The 20906-nt window shown below is 35.8% G+C and overlaps 6 protein-coding genes across 13 annotated transcripts; 5 read left to right on the top strand and 1 right to left on the bottom strand.

Moving 5' to 3' along the window:
* Window position 1: 1 nt before the first annotated feature.
* On the top strand, window positions 2–4206 carry Mms19 (MMS19 nucleotide excision repair protein). Its single transcript, XM_076439106.1, has 9 exons — window positions 2–364; window positions 615–853; window positions 922–1254; window positions 1335–1929; window positions 1988–2269; window positions 2352–3061; window positions 3133–3390; window positions 3471–3635; window positions 3910–4206. Exons 1-9 carry the CDS (start codon window positions 268–270, stop codon window positions 4108–4110), a joined length of 2880 nt encoding a protein of 959 aa, XP_076295221.1. The 5' UTR covers window positions 2–267; the 3' UTR covers window positions 4111–4206.
* Window positions 4207–4235: 29 nt separating this feature from the next.
* On the top strand, window positions 4236–5369 carry Rtp (MORN repeat-containing protein retinophilin). The gene is made up of 4 exons (XM_076439133.1): window positions 4236–4387; window positions 4516–4699; window positions 4772–4881; window positions 4956–5369. Exons 1-4 carry the CDS (start codon window positions 4378–4380, stop codon window positions 5102–5104), a joined length of 453 nt encoding a protein of 150 aa, XP_076295248.1. The 5' UTR covers window positions 4236–4377; the 3' UTR covers window positions 5105–5369.
* A 136-nt stretch (window positions 5370–5505) lies between these two features.
* Fbl (pantothenate kinase 3 fbl) lies at window positions 5506–11490 on the top strand. Of its 6 annotated transcripts, none has more exons than XM_076439117.1 (10): window positions 5506–5898; window positions 7137–7314; window positions 7800–7978; window positions 8189–8362; window positions 8794–8961; window positions 9033–9109; window positions 9180–9356; window positions 9425–9593; window positions 9679–9792; window positions 9949–11490. In XM_076439117.1, exons 2-10 carry the CDS (start codon window positions 7191–7193, stop codon window positions 9994–9996), a joined length of 1230 nt encoding a protein of 409 aa, XP_076295232.1. In that variant the 5' UTR covers window positions 5506–5898; window positions 7137–7190; the 3' UTR covers window positions 9997–11490. The 6 variants fall into 6 exon arrangements, with proteins under 6 accessions (XP_076295232.1, XP_076295231.1, XP_076295235.1 ...); XM_076439116.1 differs by lacking the exon at window positions 5506–5898 and adding an exon at window positions 5913–6358; XM_076439120.1 differs by lacking the exon at window positions 5506–5898 and adding an exon at window positions 5914–6358 and having other exon boundaries at window positions 7137–7299.
* A 356-nt stretch (window positions 11491–11846) lies between these two features.
* On the top strand, window positions 11847–15201 carry Gas8 (Growth arrest specific protein 8). Of its 3 annotated transcripts, XM_076439112.1 has the most exons (8): window positions 11847–11994; window positions 12270–12481; window positions 12540–12801; window positions 12885–13145; window positions 13202–13369; window positions 13440–13526; window positions 13598–13807; window positions 13877–15201. In XM_076439112.1, the coding sequence occupies exons 1-8, from the start codon at window positions 11992–11994 to the stop codon at window positions 14090–14092; spliced, it is 1419 nt and encodes a 472-aa protein (XP_076295227.1). In that variant the 5' UTR covers window positions 11847–11991; the 3' UTR covers window positions 14093–15201. The 3 variants fall into 3 exon arrangements, with proteins under 3 accessions (XP_076295227.1, XP_076295226.1, XP_076295228.1); XM_076439111.1 differs by having other exon boundaries at window positions 13598–15201; XM_076439113.1 differs by lacking the exon at window positions 11847–11994 and having other exon boundaries at window positions 12339–12481; window positions 12548–12801; window positions 13598–15201.
* Window positions 14222–18607, bottom strand: LOC143216245 (galactoside alpha-(1,2)-fucosyltransferase 1). The gene is made up of 3 exons (XM_076439122.1): window positions 18208–18607; window positions 16893–17530; window positions 14222–16575 (listed from the first exon to the last, which is right to left on the bottom strand). The coding sequence occupies exons 2-3, from the start codon at window positions 17354–17356 to the stop codon at window positions 16035–16037; spliced, it is 1005 nt and encodes a 334-aa protein (XP_076295237.1). The 5' UTR covers window positions 17357–17530; window positions 18208–18607; the 3' UTR covers window positions 14222–16034.
* On the top strand, window positions 18541–20902 carry LOC143216241 (RING finger protein 37). Its single transcript, XM_076439114.1, has 2 exons — window positions 18541–19881; window positions 19975–20902. Exons 1-2 carry the CDS (start codon window positions 19235–19237, stop codon window positions 20768–20770), a joined length of 1443 nt encoding a protein of 480 aa, XP_076295229.1. The 5' UTR covers window positions 18541–19234; the 3' UTR covers window positions 20771–20902.
* Window positions 20903–20906: the final 4 nt, after the last annotated feature.

Below are 20906 nucleotides of genomic sequence, written 5' to 3'. Positions count from 1 at the left end.
ACACTCTCGCTCGCACGCGCACAAATAATAGATGTTTAAAGTTAAATAAAATATGTAAGCTGCACCCGCCGAGAGTGTTCTCGACAGACGAAAAAAATTCGTTGATACGCGATTGCACGTGACGTGACAGCTGCATCCAGCCGCTCTTATCTCGAATTCGATTTAGAAACTCGTCGAACGAAGGATCTTATTACTATCCGTCCGAACCGAGACAGATTTTATTGTTGCGCTGAGGTTAAGTAACACAGCAAGGAGGCATGGTTTGTGATGGCTTCGCTCGCAAGCACTGTTTCTAGAGGCAGATTTCTTACTGCTTTCGAGAAATATGAGACACTGAGCACGACATGCCAAGAGATCGCCTCAGGTGTGTATTAATTACCATAATTGATCATTCGGATCGTATACGTAGATGATTGACCTTGGTGTCTGAAGCAAGTATATAGAAACTTATCTCGGACACGCGCGCGCGCACACACACCAGAGAGAAAAAATAATTTGTAAATTAATTTTATAGAAATTCGAAGTGAGAAGGAATGATTCAAAATCGGACTGTAGATTTATAAGTAACTGAATATGGTTTTAAATTGTACTGTGATTGTTTTTCATTTATTTAGAAATACAGGCTGGACACGCGAAGCTTTATGCAGTTGTGGAAGAGCTTGGACCATTTGTCACTGACAAAGATGCTGGTACACGGGAAAAGGGCATCAATGCCCTCTCTTCTATTTTGTCTCACTTGCCTAAAGATTACTTGAGCGAAAGTGAACTAAGTTTCGTGACAGCATTTTACTGTGACAGGCTTAAAGACCATCATAGCATAATACCATCAGTATTGAGAGGAATACTGGCAATTGTAAGTGTTTTAATATGTTCACTAATTGTATATAAATATAAGAGGAAAACTTTAAACTATTTTTTCAGGTCCAAATGAAACACCTACCTCAAGATTCACCCGAACGTTTATTCAGAGTTCTTTTCGAACATGTTCAATGTCAGTCTCAGTTGCTATCTGATCGCCGTAATATATATTTAATATTCACGATACTGCTACAAAACAGAATAGAAGACCTAAAAGCTATGGGACCAGACTTCGTCTATGGAGTCATTAGCTCTATCGATGGGGAAAGGGATCCAAGAAATCTTATGCTACTATTTAGCATACTTCCACAGTTTATACAAGAATTTTCATTAGGTCACTTGGCTGAGGAAATGTTCGAAGTCATTGCATGTTACTTTCCAGTTGACTTCAATCCTGTAATTAGATCAACCAATACTGACTTTATCTCAGCGATCGTTTCTGAACGCGAATTATAATTTGGCTTGTCGTTTTTCAGACTGGATCAGACGGGGTAGGAATAACACGTGAGGATCTGGCAGAGAAATTAACCCCTTGTCTTTATGCTGCACCAGAATTCGCAGAATTTTGTATACCACTTATACTCGAGAAATTATTTTCGAATCTTAAAGTTGCCAAGCTAGATTCTTTGAATCTGTTATGCAAAGGTATGGAAACGTTTGGTGTAAAAGGAATTACACCACATCTGACTGAACTGTGGTCTGCCTTGAGAAAAGAGATTATGCCTGGTGGAGATCTGGACCTGAAAAACGCAAGCTTGAAAACAGTCATGTCTACAATCGCGGTAATATCAAGCGATATCAAGCTTTGCAAAGGTTTTATTGACAATATAATTACAGATACAAAGTCTTCTTTGTACGATGTTCAACTTAGCATGTTTAGACCAGCTGTTAAAGTATTAGAATGTGTTGCACAAGTTAACAAAGAATCATGCGCACATGTATTAAAAGTAATAGTGCCACTGTGTCTTGGCCAATACTCTGTCAAGACTACGGCGACCGATAAAGTAATTCTAATTGAAACACTGAACAGTTTTATTAAGATCAGCTCTAAACATGGATTCGATATCAAAAGTATGTAGTCATAGAATTATGTGTCGACGAATGCGATGTATAAACAATTTATTTACAGGTGTTCCAGAGTTATCATGGACGGATATACCGCAATTATATCTAAGTGAATTATCAACAGATCATGCAGAGCTGCAGTCGAGGCTACTAGTTGGTCTAACAATGCAGAAATTGTATTTAAACGAAACACATAGGGGTTCTCTTTATGAAAAGATTTGCAGCCTGATCGAAACGTCTTGCAATCAAATGAGGATGATTTGTCACGCATCCGTTTTAGCTTTTGCCTCGTTATATCCCCAAGAAATATCAGTTTTGATAAAGGAGAAGTTTAAGTTGGAAATTGGTAAATTAAGTCGCATCTTAAAAATATGTCTTCACGATCTTTTGTTTTAGGATACGTAAGTAAAATATTTTATACGTTTCAGGTGAAGAAACCATACAAGTACAGGTCCGTAAACTCGAAGTGTTAGCGGCAGTAGCTAAAACGTACAAATTAGGTATTGAAGTACTTCCGCACATTGTGTCCCAGACAAACGCAGTCAATTCTGAAATAAGCTCTACGGCTTTAACGTGTCTTCACAGACTAGTTGCTACGAAAAATATTGATTATGATATTCAACATTACCTTCATAACGAATGCAGCATTATTGAAAAATTATCCTCCATTGACATCAGTCCTGAGGATCAGCGATTAGATCTGATTTTAAATATCTCTCGTCTGACTGTAAGAACGCTCACGCTAGATGAACAGCAAAGCATTGTCGACAGATATGCTGCAGCTTTAAGTACGAGCATTTCAGAAACCAAGGCAATATTAATAATGAATATATTCATTCCGTTAAGGCCAAATGTTAATTTAGCGCTGACCTCAGATTTGTTCGAAAATTTGTGTAATTTAGCTTTGAGGAGTGCTTATTCGAATGTAAGACTTACAACGTGTAAATTCATAGCTGTCATGTTAAACAAAATGAACGACGATAATGAAAACTCCCGAAACGTGTTAATATACTACAAAAAAGTCTTAGACTCAAACGCTTGCGTCGATGTAAAGCAAGCGGCAGCATATTTACAATTATGGATGACAAAAGCTATAATAACAAGAGGTTCCAGCGATGTTGATATATTTTTAAACGAGGTATATATATATCAGTTGCTAATATTTCTTCTGGGCCAATACTTGATCCTTCTTTAATATTGTCCGTTTAGCTTACAGATCTTTTCAAACATGATCAAGTAGGTCAACGATTGGCCCAGGAATATAAAGATTTAACGAGTAAGCAGGAGGATACCTTGGTGCAAGAAAATTTTTGTACCATCAAAATCTTTTATAAGCAAAGAGTATTTGAACATTTGATTAAAAAGAATGACGAGTTCGAGGACTCATCGAGACAGAGATACTTGACTGCATTGGTGTATTTACTAGAGGAGGCACCCGTGGAACTTCTATTTATGCATTTAACGAAGGTATTTATTGCACGGTTACGTAACAAGTTGTACTTGTAACTAGTTGTATAACTAAGTTAATAACATGGATTATTTTTCAGCTGGTACCGCTTCTAATAGAGTCCTTATCTCTTGACAATGAACGATTAATTTTCTCGACGTTGATAACGTTGAAAGTTCTATTGGAGACCAGGCATGTTATTTTTTCTGACAAGGCACAATGTTTCATCCCAAAATTTTTGAAACTGATCACTTACAAAACGATGGTAATACATTATGAAATTCACACTAGATTTACGAAACACTGAAAGCGACTATTTTACATTACTTTATTACAATAATGAGAATATGTCTATCAAAATTTATAGCCACATTCTCATTATTTAAAGAGATAAATTTATTGAATAATTCCTCATGGATGCATCTTTATAATCTGAATAGACGTAAATTAAAAATATTAGACCGCGTTCTGTAAACTTACTGCTATCTGCTATCTCTTTATGCACTAGTTCATACTTTTAATACAAATGTACATTTCAGAAAGTTAGAATAGCGGTTCTAGAATGTCTGACGAACTATAGCAATTATCCTATTATTTTACTGAATATATACAAGCAAGACGTGTTAGAAAAATTGGCGATTTCCCTTGATGACCGGAAACGCTTAGTCCGAAAAGCTGCGGTGGAAGCGAGAACGCGATGGTTTTTGGTCGGTGCCCCCGGAGGAATTCAAGACCAGTGATCTGTTTACCCTAAGTGAAATTGCATTGCGAATAAAAAAATGTTGTACGAATTACAAAAATGTATATTTTTTTGAAAACATAAACGAAATGTTGATTGTCTGTGCTTATTTGATTTCCAAATCGCGACGGTACCAGAAGTTTCGATTGACTATGTTCTGTTCTGTGCTATATTTGTACATAATGTACATAATTGAATAAAGAATTGATTTCTATAATAGGATTGAAACCTGAAAGCTACTCTTTAATGCTTTTAGTATGCCAGAAGCATGGGTGATGGTAAGAGTTAATTTTTTAGTAATTCCTATCTTCAGTTTCTTTCTTTTGTATTCAGGGGAAAAAACTGTGAAGCGAGTGTGTTGCGGACTGTTTTCGAAATGTGCACGTTTTTTGGGATTTTCTTGCAGGTGTGGTAAAAAATGGTGCTCACAAATATGAAGATGGTACAAAGTATATCGGAGATTGGAATGGGAAAGGTTTGAAACACGGAGCTGGTTCTCTGCTCCTTACCGATGGAACGCGTTACGACGGTGGTTTCCAAAATGGATTGTGCTCTGGTTTAGGAGTGATCATTTTCCCAGATGGGGCTAAGTAAATCTCCATCGTTCAATTGCTCGTTTCATTTGTACGGTTGTCAACATTTAAATATTTTTTATGCGCCAGATACGAAGGTGAGTTTATGCAAGGCTGGTTTCATGGCCACGGGGTTTTTTGGAGATCGGATGGAATGAAATACGAAGGTGAATTCCGAGGAGGTCGCGTATGGGGCCTAGGTATAACGTTACGAATATTTTTCTATAATAAGTGATATACGTGTAACATTTCATGGTAAATTTTCTGGATGAAGGACTGGTCACATATTCGGACGGATCCCACGGATTTCCCAGGAACGAAGGTTTTTTTCAAGATTGTAAATTGGTACGACGCAAACATTGTCCAGACATAGTACAAAAGGCACAGAAGATATCTATGATGGCTCGTGCTCAATGCAATTAAGCATTGAATATAAACGAGAAGCAATAGTAGTGAATCTCAATAAAATCGTTTAACACAATGCTATTTATTTATTTGTTCCGTAAATATAATTTCTTTCGCTGCGATAAAAGTCATCTATATACATATATAATGTATACTCGAGGACCATTTTCGTGAATTGACGTAAATTAAAAATAGTTCTGATCGTATTTACATATTGGTTGACGCATGTGGTTCAGTGATTGCAACATGCAGCCCGGTGCGACAAAAATAGTTCGGCATCATTAAAATGTTGTTGAGGGAAGTATCGTTTTATATTTCTTATACGATGGTATCATGGGTTTCGCGTCGACTCGCAACGATGGTATATGGTGTGATCTTTCTGCGTATTCGTACAATTTTGGTAATGTGAGTCCATGACGTCAACGGTTTTACATTATCTAACACTCGTGGGCAAAAAAAAAGAAAGGGAATTAACATAAATCAACGGTTTCATAGCTAGACGACAAGACTCCGGGAATTTAAAAGGCAAATGAAGGAGTATATGTATATCGCATCGGCCAATCTTCATAAAACGTATTTCCGAGATATAGTATTCAGCGGTCGTTATCGCTCGACATTGCGAACTTAGATAACCAAGTGCGACTGTGATACAAATTTTCCGGATTTCTTAAACGAAATTTCACGGAATCGTCGGGTGTTAGCTTGTTTTGGAACGGGCCGATCGTTTCACGTGTAATTTCGATAATGGTTGATTCGTGCAAGTCTATTTACTACATAAGTAAATCGGTGTGCGTTTAAAATGACAGTTCCAGGTAAGAGACCTTATATCTTATTTCTATTATATGGCCAATGACTATTTAATACAGTCGCGAAGCCGGTTCATTTAATTTAATTCAATTCAATTACTTCTATTATGGTGTGCGCCGTATATAAGTGTATATATCGTAAAAGTTATTATATTATCGATCGCTTCGTTTCTCCATCGTTGGCGAGCTTGGGAAGAGTCAGGAAGAGTGGCGCTTGTATTTTGTCCTCTCTCGTGTCTTTGTATCAGCCAATAGCAAATGACTATCTAGACACGTACTTACTATCCTGTGCCTCGTCAGTATTTTTCCCTCTTTTTCGTTGATGAAAATTGGAAGACGAAGGGTCGTCGTGAATCACGTGATTCTACACCGTTACAAACAAGCGAACGCACAGTTACGCGCGTGCATTCGCTTACACCGTACGCTTCTCGTTCAAGCTCGCCGTGGAGGCGTTGCCCTGCTGCAAGTGAGTTCTGTAACACCGATCAATGTTTTCTCGGAATTACTCTACTTACAATGACGTTAACGTGACGCGCATCGATCTCCTATCGTTGACGTACAGTTGTCATTTTATTCGGAAGATATGCGATTACATTTTCCACGGGTCGCACGTCGCACGTGAACGTGTACATACAACGATGAGCATCATGAACCGTCGATATTAATGACATGGGCGCGGTGTCACGTATTCGTACGATTTTCAATTGAAATTTCACGCTATTGTGCACCTTTCTCAACTAATTATTTTTCGTATCAATCATGACAAGCGGCCTATGTTTTTGGTATGATAGGGAACGCGACTTGTGCTACTTTACGGAGGAACGCGTGACACAATATTGTACGTGTAAACTACACTATTAGCATATTAAAATACAATGCAAATAATATAATATAATGCCAATATGTTGTCGATGTTCTTGGCCCTGCTACGAATGGTATGAACTTACTTTGCATTCGTACTTGATCAATCTCGATTTGTTACTTAATATAAATAATATTTTGTTTAATCGAAACTATTATGGGTTCATATAAAGTCTTGTAGGTATATATGAGAATCCTCGATAGAGTATAATGCATTCGTGTTCCTCGAACATGGTATGCATAATTAAATAGCAACCTTTGGCATTTGCTGTAATTCCGAATACAATTTCACACACAGTGAAGAAACTTTTTTGAAATATGAATGTTATATAATGTCGAGTTCGAGATTAGTATATAATTTCTGTGTTTCCTTTAACTCTTAGTCGACAAGTTGGCCAGCACATGGGAAGTGTTCGTAAATAATTTGAAGTTTGACAATGAGGCCTCAAAATTATAAGAATCCTGTAACTTCGACAGTTATGACATCCAACGGTTTTGCTGATACTGAGATGACAGCCAAAGAGTCCAACAACCACTCAACACCTTGTGAGTTGTTCGACTGTATGTGTGTTTAGATTAGCCATTTTTATTTTATTTTACATACTATGTTCATGTACATATCTACATATTTTTTAATATTGACACATTTTTGTAACCAATAATTCCTAAGAATTCATAAATGATTACCGTCCGCACACTAGATAATGACTAGGCAAAGATACATTATAACTCTAAAATGATTCTTCATGGCGACAATGCAATATTAAAGTTAGAACTTAAACACTTTGCCTAGCCATCATCTGACATACGGATGATACAAGAATCTGTTATCGAATTTATGAATCTCCCAATTGTTTATAATGTGTTTGTTGTTTGCACGCCCTTGCCGTCTGCATAGTTTTTGTGTTTTTAATGTATTAAAGTGTTTGTAAGAGTTGCATCTTATTTGACAAAGCATTTGGAATGTCTTTTGATATTTCTTAATAACTTCAATGCAGTACACTTGTGTTTATAAGGATGTAATACTTTCCTGTTCTTTTTTTCAGCAATGCCATGGTTTGGTATGGACATAGGAGGTACATTATGCAAATTAGTATACTTTGAGCCAAAAGATATTACAAGGGATGAAGCCGACGCAGAGGTGGAAGTTTTGAAGAGTATAAGGCGGTATCTAGTTAAGAATTCTGCATATGGAAAAACTGGCCACAGAGATACACATCTGCAGGTATATTCTTTAAACGAGCAAATGGTTTAACACGTTCACGATTTATTTCGCTATATAAACGATGACATGCAGAATTAATTTAGTTTTCCTTGTATGATACACAAAATCGTGATCGTCACACATATGCGACACTGGTCGCAAACATGTTAAGTACACCAATATTCTCGTACAACTTAAGAGTCCTAGTACTGAGTGTTGTATTTATTACAGATGGACAATGTTAATATAAAGGGTAGACGTGGCACACTGCATTTCATTAGATTCCCAACGAGTGAAATGGGAAATTTTTTAGCACTAGCAAGGTCTAAGGGTATGGCTAGTCTAGTGACAACAGTTTGTGCCACTGGCGGGGGTGCATATAAATTTGAAAAAAACTTTAAACAAGTGAGAGTCCTTCCTTTTTCTACAGCTTGTCAAATCTAGCTGTGTGGCTGAATGTCCCCCACAAGGGGAAATGACCCTGCTGCGCAATGGTAAATAGGCGGAACTTCGCAACGATAGAGAACTGATCGTCACCTGTCAAACGATGCACGTGGCGACAGTTCAGTTAAAAAGTAAAGTGACACAAGTATATTCACACAAACATATAAACAGTTGTTTTGTATGTTTACTGCTGTAAGAAATAATGGACAGTACACACTTTTGACGAGGTGTGTACCTTACCGTTCATATGTTGCATCCTTCTCTCTTTGAGTGCGGTCTTTGTTTTTGTCTGCGCATTCCTAAGTTTTGGTCAACCGCACAGCTAGATTTGACAAGCTGTACATTGTAACATTCCAAATATAGAAATACACCAATAAGTGTTTTCATTACAGGAAGTAAATATGAATTTAACGAAATTCGACGAATTAGACAGTTTAATACGTGGCCTGCTTTACGTAGAGACAACGAATCCACGTGAATGTTACTACTGGTCTCATCCTACGGATAACGATAAATGTCAGAAAGTTCCTTATGACTTTTCTGAACCCTATCCGTTCGTGGTATGTTTCTATAAATATTTTCTATATACCTTTAAACTTGTATCTTGTGTTTAATAAATATCTTTTTGCAGCTTGTAAATATAGGGTCGGGAGTAAGCATATTAGCAGTTTATGGACCAGATAATTATAAAAGAATTTCTGGTACAAGGTATGTTCTTTGACAACGTTTATAGATAATATGAGGCACTTTCATATTAATTGATTAATTTCGTATTTAGTCTAGGTGGCGGTACATTCTTGGGATTGTGTTGTTTATTAACTGGATGCAATACTTTCGAAGAGGCGATCGAACTAGCAACAAGAGGTGATAATAACAGAGTGGATAGGTTGGTTAAAGATATTTATGGCGGAGGTTATGAAAAGTTTGGTCTCGCCGGAGACCTCGTTGCGAGCAGGTACAGTTATCAATAGCACAGTATGCTCTACTTCATTTTTCAGTTGTCTAATTAATTTTTTATTGAAGACATTTACTTGCATGTTTTGATCATGTATACAGTTTTGGTCAGATGAATTCTAAAGAACGACGCAATGCAGTCAGCAAGGAAGACCTTGCGCACGCTACGCTTGTCACCATTACGAACAATATTGGCTCCATTGCGCGTATGTGCGCTGTGAAAGAGAAAATCGAAAGGGTAAGAAATTAGTAGAAAATCACCACATATAATTTTACGGAGAACCGTTTCGAATCATGGTAATCGTTCCGCTTGGAAATTTTAGGTAGTATTTGTGGGTAACTTCCTCAGGGTAAATCATATATCGATGAAACTTCTGGCCTATGCAATGGATTATTGGTCTAAAGGAACAATGAAAGCTGTGTTCTTAGAGCACGAGGTAAACTGCATTGAAATATCTTTAAAGAGGTATTCTGGTTCTCGAGGTCGTTTTTGCAAGATTGGAAGATGAAAAACCAGAATACTCCCTTAATCGTAAAAAGATTCTGTATGACAAAAATAATGTTACAGTTTTTCTCTTTACTTACGTTTACAGGGCTACTTTGGTGCAGTAGGATGTCTGCTCCAATTCAATAGCGAATAAATTGGCGAAAAATTGCATAATATATAGCATTCCATTTGATACTCCAGTTCAAGTGAATCTTTTTTAAAGAAGGCAGTTGTATATATTGTTGTGTGTGTGTATATATATACATATATATACATATATATAATTTAATTCCTCAGGAATTGTCGTATATGTTGTATATGCAATTAATAATCCTACATGAAATTTTAACAATGGCGGAGGCCTGAAATCAGGATTGTATTATCATTATATTTATTACAATTTTAACAAGTAAGCACAGTATGAAAAGTTATTGTTTCGAAACGTATTATACGATCATTGTAAAAAGACCTAATGTGGGCACAAACTTTGCACGAGTTTACATAAGAAATTATAATGGACCAAAAAGTCGAACGCATAAAACTCAACTGAACATTCTTTGTACGAGTAACATGGGTCTACCTCATACTTTACTTTCCAAACATTTTTTATAAATATTGGGTATGGGAATAAGTTTCCGCCCTTTTGACAGATGTCGTTGTATTTAAGTATCGATCGCGTATTTGATGGAACGTAGTACATGTTTTTGAAAGGTCTATGTCTAAGCTTCAAAACGCAGTTAGTGGCAATTGTTTCGAGCGTGAACAGCAGTCAATTTTTCGCGTGAAAAATGTTAACTTTTGTTGCAAGTAAGCAGCATTTGCGGGAAGTCATGTTGCATTATTTTGTTTTAAAGAAAGGTGTTATATATTTACTATATTATATTTATTATATATTTACGGGGACGATGCTCCATCAAATACAAGATTTCGACGTAAGGGACAAAGATTGCGATGGTGTGCCAAAAAATTCGAAGATACAGATTTGCCAGCATTACTTGATGGAAATCCACGTCAAACACTTGCAGAATTGTCAATTGAATTAAACGTCGATCGATCTACTGTTGGAAAACGTTTTCACGCTATGGGCATTGTTTATAGGCTTCTTCTCAACAAAAAGGGGCGGAAACTTATTCCCATACCCAATACATTCTTCTATTCTTCGAGATTCGTCATTTTTATAAATTTTTTTATCATTCACAATCATAGAGGACAAGCAATAATTTGAGAACTATCTACTTTAATTAGCCGTTACTAGTATAATTATTGTTATATTAATACCTCTTTTTTTTAAACGTAAGTTCGTAGAATAGTAAGATCAACGTTATGTTATAGCAATTGTTACAAATAATAGAAAGTACGTATGTAATGGTCGGTGGCCAGATTTAGAAGTTATTATATTTATTATTACAGAATTTTTAACATATTATGCATCAGGTGCCTCAAGATGTAGACGCATAATATATTGTTAGGCATTTTTATAGATTAATTTACAACCGGGTAAATAATAGAACGGAGAAATATCACATGAATATTTGTACTATAGCACTACGAAAACAAAAAAAAATGCTTTTGATATACGTATTTTATGATATGTTTGATGTTATAGCTAATATTTGTATGAATTTAAAAATATAACAAAACTAGATTTGTTACTGTGTTTCTTTTTACGAAACAAGAACAAATGTAATGTCTTATATTAATAAATAATTCAACATTTGGCATGAGATGTTAAAACGGCTTGACATCGTTATTGCAAAATTAAAAGTACTTTTTTAATCGTACAAATCATTAGATTTGCATGCATCTCTTAACTCCTCGCATTTTGTATAGACATGATTTTCAATAAAACGATGTAGATAATGAAAAACAGGGTGTTATCATTTAGCGTGTTTTACATATCCTTTGAGTTTCAGTTGCCTAGCAACTATTCAGTCAAAACAGATGGTCGTTCATGCTTGGAAGTCTAGCAGTGACGTTTTTATCCCATTTGTAACTGTCAATGCCATTATAAATGTTTTATCACAGCTAACATGTTCGCGCTTGTCTATAATTTATTTTATTAGGATATTATTTATACGTTCATCCTAAATCTGTGATTTGTGTTGCGTATCTAATTGCCTCTTCTTCTGATAGAAATTTTTTATCGAAAATGGTGAGTTCTTAGCATTAGGTTCGCAGAGCACTAAAAGTGACTATTTTACATTACTTTATAAAATTAACGAAAATATGTCTCCAAATTTTTAGTTATTTTTTTAATAATATGTAGCCAAAGTAATAAATGTGTTGAATAATTCGTAAATTAAAAATATTAGAACACGTCCTGCAAATCTATTATTAATCTTTTTGTTATAGATTCTCTTGACAAAGTAGTAATTATATTCATTCCTGAGTAGCATGATTTCTCATTTTCCTGTGAACATCTTTTAGGGACCAAAGAAGGCAAAGACACCGGACAATGTTGATGGGGCAGATACATCAAAAATGAATAGAGAACAGCTAGAAGTGTACGCTCATAAAATACTTGAAGAATTGGAACGAGAGAGGGAAGAAAGAAATTATTTCCAGCTCGAAAGAGATAAGCTTAGGACTTTTTGGGAAATCACAAGACATCAATTAGAAGAGGCTCGAGCAACCATCCGGTACGTCTCTTTTAACTTGAATATTTGATCTCATATTTAACTGATATTGTCTACGAAGAAATAAAGAACGTGAGAAGGAAGAAGTAACTGAGAAGCACGAGACAGAACTGAAATTGTACAAGCAGAAAGTGAAACACTTGATGTATGAACATCAAACAAATCTATCGGAAACCAAAGCTGAACACATGGTCGCATTAAAATTAGCCCAAGACGATCACATAGCCCAAGAGAATGAATTATATAAAGACAAAAAGGATCTGAAGAAGACGATAAGAGAGCAAGATTCAGCACATTTGAACGAGATACGTGCATTAAAATTGGTATGAGAGAAAGAGAAAGGAGGATTGGAAGAATTTTCTGGCGTTATTTGATGGACTTACAGCAACTGATCTTTATTATTTAGCAAAATGCAGAGGAAATAGATAAGATAACGAAACAATTTGAAACCGAAGCTGCGGAAATAGAGCAAAAGTATGAGCAGAAGTTAGCGAATCAGTACGAGTCCCTTACTCTGAAACATCGTATGGAAATAACCGAAGTAGAAGAGCGGAAGAATATACAGATCAATAATTTAATCAAAAATCACGAGACAGCATTCTCAGAAATGAAAACTTACTTCAACGACATTAACCTGAACAACTTGTCCTTAATTAAAAGCATGAAGGTATGATTAACATAAAATATAGAGCTATGAATATTACTTTATTATTAACGCTACAGGATCAAATGGAAGTAATGAGAAATAACGAAGAGCGGATGAAGAAACAAGTACGAGAATTGACTGCAGAGAACAAGAAATATTCTGCAGACTTGAAAACGCTCGAAGAGTCTGTAGCGCAATTCGCTCATCAACTGCAAAATTATGAGAAAGATAAACAAGCATTAACTGTTAGTGTTTTAATAACTTTCTATTTGTACGACTTAATTGTATATTATATTTTAATTTCATCTGTTTCAGTCTACCAAGAAGAGGCTGGCAATTATTCAGAAAGATTCCGAAAATCTGAAATGGGAAAACGAAATACTGGAGTTACGATTCGAGAAGGTATAACATATTATTTTTCCTTTAATAAAGATTGCTTTTACTTTGATTTATGAGTATGTTTTATTTATCAGTGCCAGTCTGAAAGAGACGAGTTACACTCGAGATTTGTCTCGTCTATACTTGAACTTCAGCAGAAGACAGGCCTGAAGAATGTACTTTTGGAAAAGAAACTTGAAAAGTTATCTGACTTGTTGGAACAACGAGAAGCACAGATCAGCGAGGTGCTTGCTGCTGCTCAATTAGACCCGGGGGCTGTTATCCAAGCTAATAAGAAATTAGAGGTCTGCATATTAATTGACTGTCATCACTTTTGCGGTAGCATGACGCTAAACTCGCTTTCTCTTTTACAGAACATGCTGACTAGAAAGAACACTGCGATACAAGATCTTCAGTTTGAATTAGCAAAAGTTTGTAAGGCACACGATGATTTATTAAGAACGTACGAAGCAAAGTTACAAGAGTATGGCATCCCAAAAAGCGAGCTTGGTTTCCAGCCTTTAAAAATAAAATCAGTAAGTTCGAAATTAGGTCTCGGCCCTGCTGGACTTGTTACTGTAAATCGCTAGTCTATGCTAATAAATTAGCTGTAATTTATTTTGCAATGTTTCTTCCGAACTGATCATTTCAATGATCATCATCAGTAGTTAGTGAAAAGCTTTCGAGGCAGAAAAGAACATCGATAAAAAGAGAGGATAAACGGTTTTCGACATGTACTATTTTTATTTTGTAAAACAAATACGTTTCAACACATCCGCCTTACTTTTGTTTTTATAAATTACGTAAAGTTATCACAGAGAATGTACAGAGCAGATCATATCAGTGCCTGAAAGTTGTACACATTTGAAATTATATACCTGTTTTAACACTTTTATAAATTCTAAATTGTGATACGATTGTTGTATCATCTTTTTCAACCATATCTTCTTCTTTTTTCCCTAATCAACAACTAACAGGCATTGAATACATTGAAGACGCTTTATGTAAGTATACATATATTTATCTATATATTTGTATTGTAGATATATATATATAGTAACATATATAGACATAGACACATCGACTAGACTAATTTATAAAATATTATAAATCGAATATATCAGGTCACGTGGTTAATAAATTTCAAACACTTATATGTATTGGGCTTATGTAAAATACCTCCTCCCCGATCTATTTAATTTTTGTCTGTTTCAGAAATATTTAATTGTCAAGTGAAGAAATAATTTATCATTTTCTTGTTTTTTACACATTTGTAAACATTATATTAATACCTTGTATAGATATAACTCCATTGTATATGTGTGTACATGTACAAATACGTGCACCAGCGAACGCATGTTATTTTGTACACACATATGAACTTATATATTTTATATATCCATATAGATATTTATGTATATATACGTATATTTCTTTATATATGTGTATGTACATTACGAATTTTGGCACAATAAGAAATAGAATCACAGTTGAAATCATTGTACATTATAAGAGTCATTGATCATCAATACTTTTTTTTTATCTATATCTGCAAGTTTGTCTTTGTATGATAGACTTAACGCATAATGCAAGTACATTTAACTATGCTTTCTCCTCATCTCCGATTGTTACATCATATCACGAAACAACTCTACGCTGGTCAAAAGTTTCTGATTCCGAAAACAATAATACAAATATATTAAAAAATCACTGCACCTAATTTCCGACCACTGTAAAGCTTGATTGGCTTCATTTTTTTTTTGCTATGCAGATTTTTCGATTAGGCTCACTTGATACTGATTCATCATGTCAAAAGAATATCGAGTCTATTTAATTGTTCAGGGCCGCGAGAGTACGAATAATCTCAGTAGTAAAAAAAATAAGTATCTGTTTTAATTTTAGACATTAGTGGTCCTTTGTTCCGTTGTATCCCTCTTCTATGTTAGATTTTTTTACAAATTCTTTAAAATATGTAAATTTCTTTACTACCATTAAGGGTGCACAGTTCTCTAATATTTATCTAATAGTGCTATAATCAAGTGAAAAACTATGCACATTATCACTTAGCAAGTTATATCAGCATCATCATATTGTATATATATATATACAAATGTATATCATTTTGATAAAAAGTTTTTGAAATATAACATTACACTTTCATTTGGTTACTTCATTAGGAATTATGAAAACAGAGTTTTAAATTCTTACAGCAAACATAACAACAATTCTATTCAACTCAAATTCCTTTAAATTTGAATGTTCAGTATAAATAATTGCATGCTGCCTGCACATGTATTACTATTGAAAACGAATGCTGCTATTCACGAATTTGAAATGACCAATGCAAAAATTACAAACAACTAACAAATTGTCTAAAATATATCGTTTTCAAGGATTTAAAATTTTGATGTAGACAACAGAGAAAAAACGAACAGTTAACACTCCATATAAAAAGTATTCTTAACAAAGTATTTGTACACGTGTTATTTTTAATATGAGATCTGTGGAAACTAATATTATTTTGATTGTAGTTCAATTCATTATTTTCCAATTTGGCAAAACTTCAGCAATCAAAGTAGAAAAGTATGTTGTAACATTGTACACTACAGTTTCGCCGGCAGCCAAAATTGCGCCGAAAGAACCATATGTACCATAATCTATAATACTATGATTGCATGCTGATAAAACTGCTAGGTCTTTGCCAGGACCTTTCGCGTCTACATCGGATACAAATTTGATTCTATGTCTTTTACTATGTAAATTATCCTTGCACCAAACTATATTATCGCTAGTCACTACGAAAACTACGTTACTATATTTGTCAGCAAAGTAATCCATTGCCGCTAAGTAATAACTAACGGGAGCGGGTCTAATTTTTAATTTCTGCCATAAATAATCTATATAATCTGTTCTTCTTACATGTATGCTCACAAACGTTGGTTCGAGCATCTTGTACTCCTCGGCTATTTCTTTTAGTACCTTTTCCGCATACATTCTCAAGTTCAGCTTAAACGTGAATTCTCTTCGAACATCATCCAACCACACCAAAATGAGGGACCAGTAAGCAGCGTGTCTACAATCGCATTACAAGCGTTAAAATGTGGAGCAATTGATTACAATAGGTACTTGCTTGTTACACGAAAATGGGACTAGAGTTTCATGCAAGATCCAAAGTTTTAGCAATGAACCAAAATGAGTTCCCACCTATAACTCTACTACTATTGTATTGAAGCTGCAATTAATGTGTACATGTAACAATATAAGCTACATTCCCCACCTTGCACAAACAATATGCAACAAATGAGGTTTATGTAAAGAACAGGCGTTTAATCGGAAGTGCAACGAGCGAGCACCTACTATGTATATCGCAGATAAACTACAGTGATTTACCTTGGTATTATAATGTTTTGCTCTGTGCTGTTCCATTGTGCAAGAGAATTAACGACTTGGCCAACATCTAGACTGCATTTTCCGATGTAACTGAGTGGAGGAATGCTAAGATTTTCAAAGTACTCCTCCAGAGTCTTCAGTATGCAGCGTGGCATGAACGGTTCTAGTCCAGTCCGTCTAGCTGTTGCCCATACCGAGGCATACTCCCAAATTTGATTGCCAAGTCTGCCACCTTGGACTGCGGATACTATTCCATATTTTGGACACGGATTTCTCCATTCTGGTGGTATCCTGATATTCTTCGATGTGGTACGACAAAGAGCTTGTTCGTATGTTGAGATTTTAATGTGGCGAGCAGGTGGGTTGGATGTGTACATAGGAAACAGGAAGACATGGATGCCGAGAACCACTATCAGAGCAAGGACTATTGCAATGGCAAGTACATGCTGCTGAGCGTGACTCATTATCCTTACTTGTTTCCGCAGCAGGCTCCGTTACTATGTACCAGTACCAAATCGATTCTTCTTTCTATTTTCTGCGCTACAGCTGTCTGCTTATAATTCTCTATTCTTCAACATCCACTAGTCCGGCATTTTGTATTTACAGATGTGCCATGTCCTTTGTTTTCCGACGTACATCTTTGCAATGATAATACCATTTATATTGAAATTGCACGTAATTTCTAATTGTAGATGGTAATAGGATAGGGACTGTGTAAACAATGTGGTAACGAAAATACTTGAAAAATGGTTTGCTCGGAATTTTCGAGAATTTCATTTCGAAATATCGTAACAACGATAATATGCGTAAGTAGTATTATACACGAATTGGTCTGACAATGGAAAAGGACATGGCCTACGTATATAGTATTACATACTAATACTTTCAAAGCTACTAATTCAGCATGATTTTATTATACAAAGCATGGTAAGTATGAATCGAGACTCGCGATCGTTTCTGTCGGGTCTGGTTGAATAATGCTATGAACATCGTGTAGGAAATTATATTACAGAATGGTTAACAGGTGGTGAGCGGTGAGCTTCAAGTGTTACATGAACTTGAATATGTATATATTTACAGAAATATATCATCGTCTATCTGCTACAAACAGCCACGGGAAAACGAATGCAAAAGAACGCAAAAAACGTGAAAAATCGTTTACTTACTCTGGAGTAGAAAAGAAAATGTAATTTCGTTACCGGGAATATGATTATCGGAAGAGAGAAACAGTTTTTTTCGTACGGTTCTTGCGAACACGTTTTCGTGTTCGCGTTTCGAGCCCAAGAAAGTTGTTCATGATAATTTTGTCACTCACCTGTTCCAGTAAAATATTCGCATTGCACTTGAAACTCGCTATTAGCCACAGCCACGGGACTCGCGTCGCTCTGTCTATTATTTCTGCCACTCATGTTTTCCCGGTGAAATCGATGCGTGCCTCGTGCATCGACGCTTGTTGCGTTTCCATGAGATATGTGTGGATATGTGTGTGCTTTATATCTTTCAATCGATTTCACTCTACCGGCACGGAACTTATAAATATAAAAATATTATGCTAAATCACCGTGACAAAATACTACCGCGAAACCGAACTACTTCGCGAAGCTTTTAAACAATAAATGACTCTCTGGTCTCGGTTTGTCTCGGGTCGAACTTGCATCCTTGGAACGGATAACGGATGTTGTCCCGACCGATGCCGATGACGTCATGGAGAACCCGGACAGTTCGATATATAGATTTTTAATTTCCTTTAGCGCCTATCGGACTGGTTCTATTGATAACGTGAATCCACTGTTCGCAGATGCCAGAAATTCATTATTCACGGCTCAAAACGAACATATATAAGAACTTTTCCTTATTAAGCATTATTTGTTTAATGTTAGATCAAACCAGATCAAACTTATCATTATTGCTGAAATTACAGTATTATATAATAAATTCATTTACATTAAAAGTGACACCAGGGAATAGAAATATTTATTTAATATATTTTCCATTAATTAATTAATTTATTACTACAGAACTGTCTGTAAATTATTAAATCAATATTACCATCAGTTGATAACTGCCGGTAATATTCTATTATCAGTTTCGAGCATTTTGCGGCTACTAAGAATGACGCTCGTGCAAATTTAAGAGCAATAGACCTAACCTCAACGTGACCTAACATGGACCTAACCTTAACCTGATCCGACAGCTGATTTGAACCTACATTGACAACAAAATGGGTAGTGGTTGTTTGAAATAGTTTGAATGAAAAATGTTGCTCGTGTGACTCGTGTATCAATTTGAAATAACAACCTTTCATCTAAGAATGTTGTTGCTCGTCTCTTCACAGCGGAGAAATGCTTTTTAATTTCTGCGATCCACGACTGAGGCCAGAAATCGAGTGCAGCACTGTCAGCACGGAAGGATATGAAGTCTCCAACTTAATAAACGATTCCGATAAAGGTTTCCTAGCGTACGCAAGTATCAAACCTCCTGTTAACATTGACATCACTTTTCTTTGTAATGTATCTGTCAGTTACATAGTTATTTGGCCGTTCGTCGGCTCGCAGAAGTCGTCGGGCTTTCAAATATCCGCTAAAACGAGCAGTGATCACAGCATACCATACACTCCACTGGCTAGTGGATATTTAAACCCCTCGAACACTGGACTGGTACTCTATCCTTTTAATATTAATCATGAAACACTCCCAGTCCCTGCTAATTTTCTGAAACGGTACATAAAACCGTCTCTGAGACATTTAGCAACTTACGTAAACAATTTAAGGATATGCATATGCAAGACAGACAACTCTGTACCTGCATTAGGGAAGATCGAGGTGTGGGGAAGCGTTGCATCACAATGTGGAAAGGATACTATAGCCAGTATCTCCACGTTGTGGTATAAAACTGAATTGCATGAGTCTGCAGAAAAAGAACAGTGTAAAGAGCAGTTCAATGCGCTTGAGTCTGTAGAGCAATCTAAAATTACTATTCCAAGTACCAGGTAAATATCATTAAAGGATTATATGCAAAAGGAACAGGTATTTTGTGTATAGTCCTCTAAAATAAAATTATTTGTTTTGTAAATATATTGTAGTTTGAAGGAAGTATTAGAATCATCCTTAGAAGTGCCAGAAGCTTTCTTAGACGCCATCACATGGGAAATCATGACACAGCCTATCTTGTTGCCCAGTGGAAAAATGATTGATCAAACTACCTTGCAAAAGCACGAGGAAACTGAGGCATTATGGGGTAGAAGACTGACTGATCCTTTCACGGGCATACCCTTTAGCGAAGATCGTAAGCCGGTAATAGCGACTGCGCTGAAGATGAGAATAGATAAGTTTCTGCTTGAGAATAGCAATGCAGAGGAGATTAAGAGATTGCCAAGGGTTTTAGGTCGTGCAGTATCCTCAAATGCACCAGACACTAAAACGGCCGAAATTCCAAAATATTTATTAGGAGAGAACGCATTCAATCAGTGTTCAAACGATCCTAAGCCGAGGTTGCATTGTTCTTCGACAGACACACAAGCAAATAAGAAGTTCTGCCATAAACTGCCAGTCGTTGTAATGTCTCACAAAAGAACTGCTATCACTTTACCTAAGCCACAGAAGAAAAGAAAGACTATCGAATCTCCTGAGGTAAAGAGTAATGCCACTAATAGTGCAAGCTGTGATGTTGATTCAATGGCATCACACTTTGGCAATAGATCAGAGAAAAATGATGCAAGTTCCAAGTTCAATTGTACCTGCTGCACTAACAGAATTTTTTATGATCTTCCATGCAAACATGTTCTGTGCAGAAAATTATTGTTATCCATCCAAGATAATCGATGTACACTATGCGGCGCAGCTTATAAGAACAATGAAATAAAACGCATTTTCGAATAAACAATTCGCGCACTCGCAAGAAACAAGGACAGTAGTTTCTCGCATCGATCGCATCCTTATATTTTCCGTAAATCTGTTACACCGATTATTGTAAATAAAATGTAATAATTTTTAATAAATGTATAAAACTTTTTTA

This window comes from Lasioglossum baleicum, chromosome 15 (genome assembly GCF_051020765.1).
Source record: "Lasioglossum baleicum chromosome 15, iyLasBale1, whole genome shotgun sequence".
In the NCBI taxonomy this organism is placed as follows: Eukaryota; Metazoa; Arthropoda; class Insecta; order Hymenoptera; family Halictidae; genus Lasioglossum; species Lasioglossum baleicum.
The sequence above is the reverse complement of the archived record's forward strand: the minus strand, read 5'-3'. Positions and strand labels throughout refer to the sequence as shown.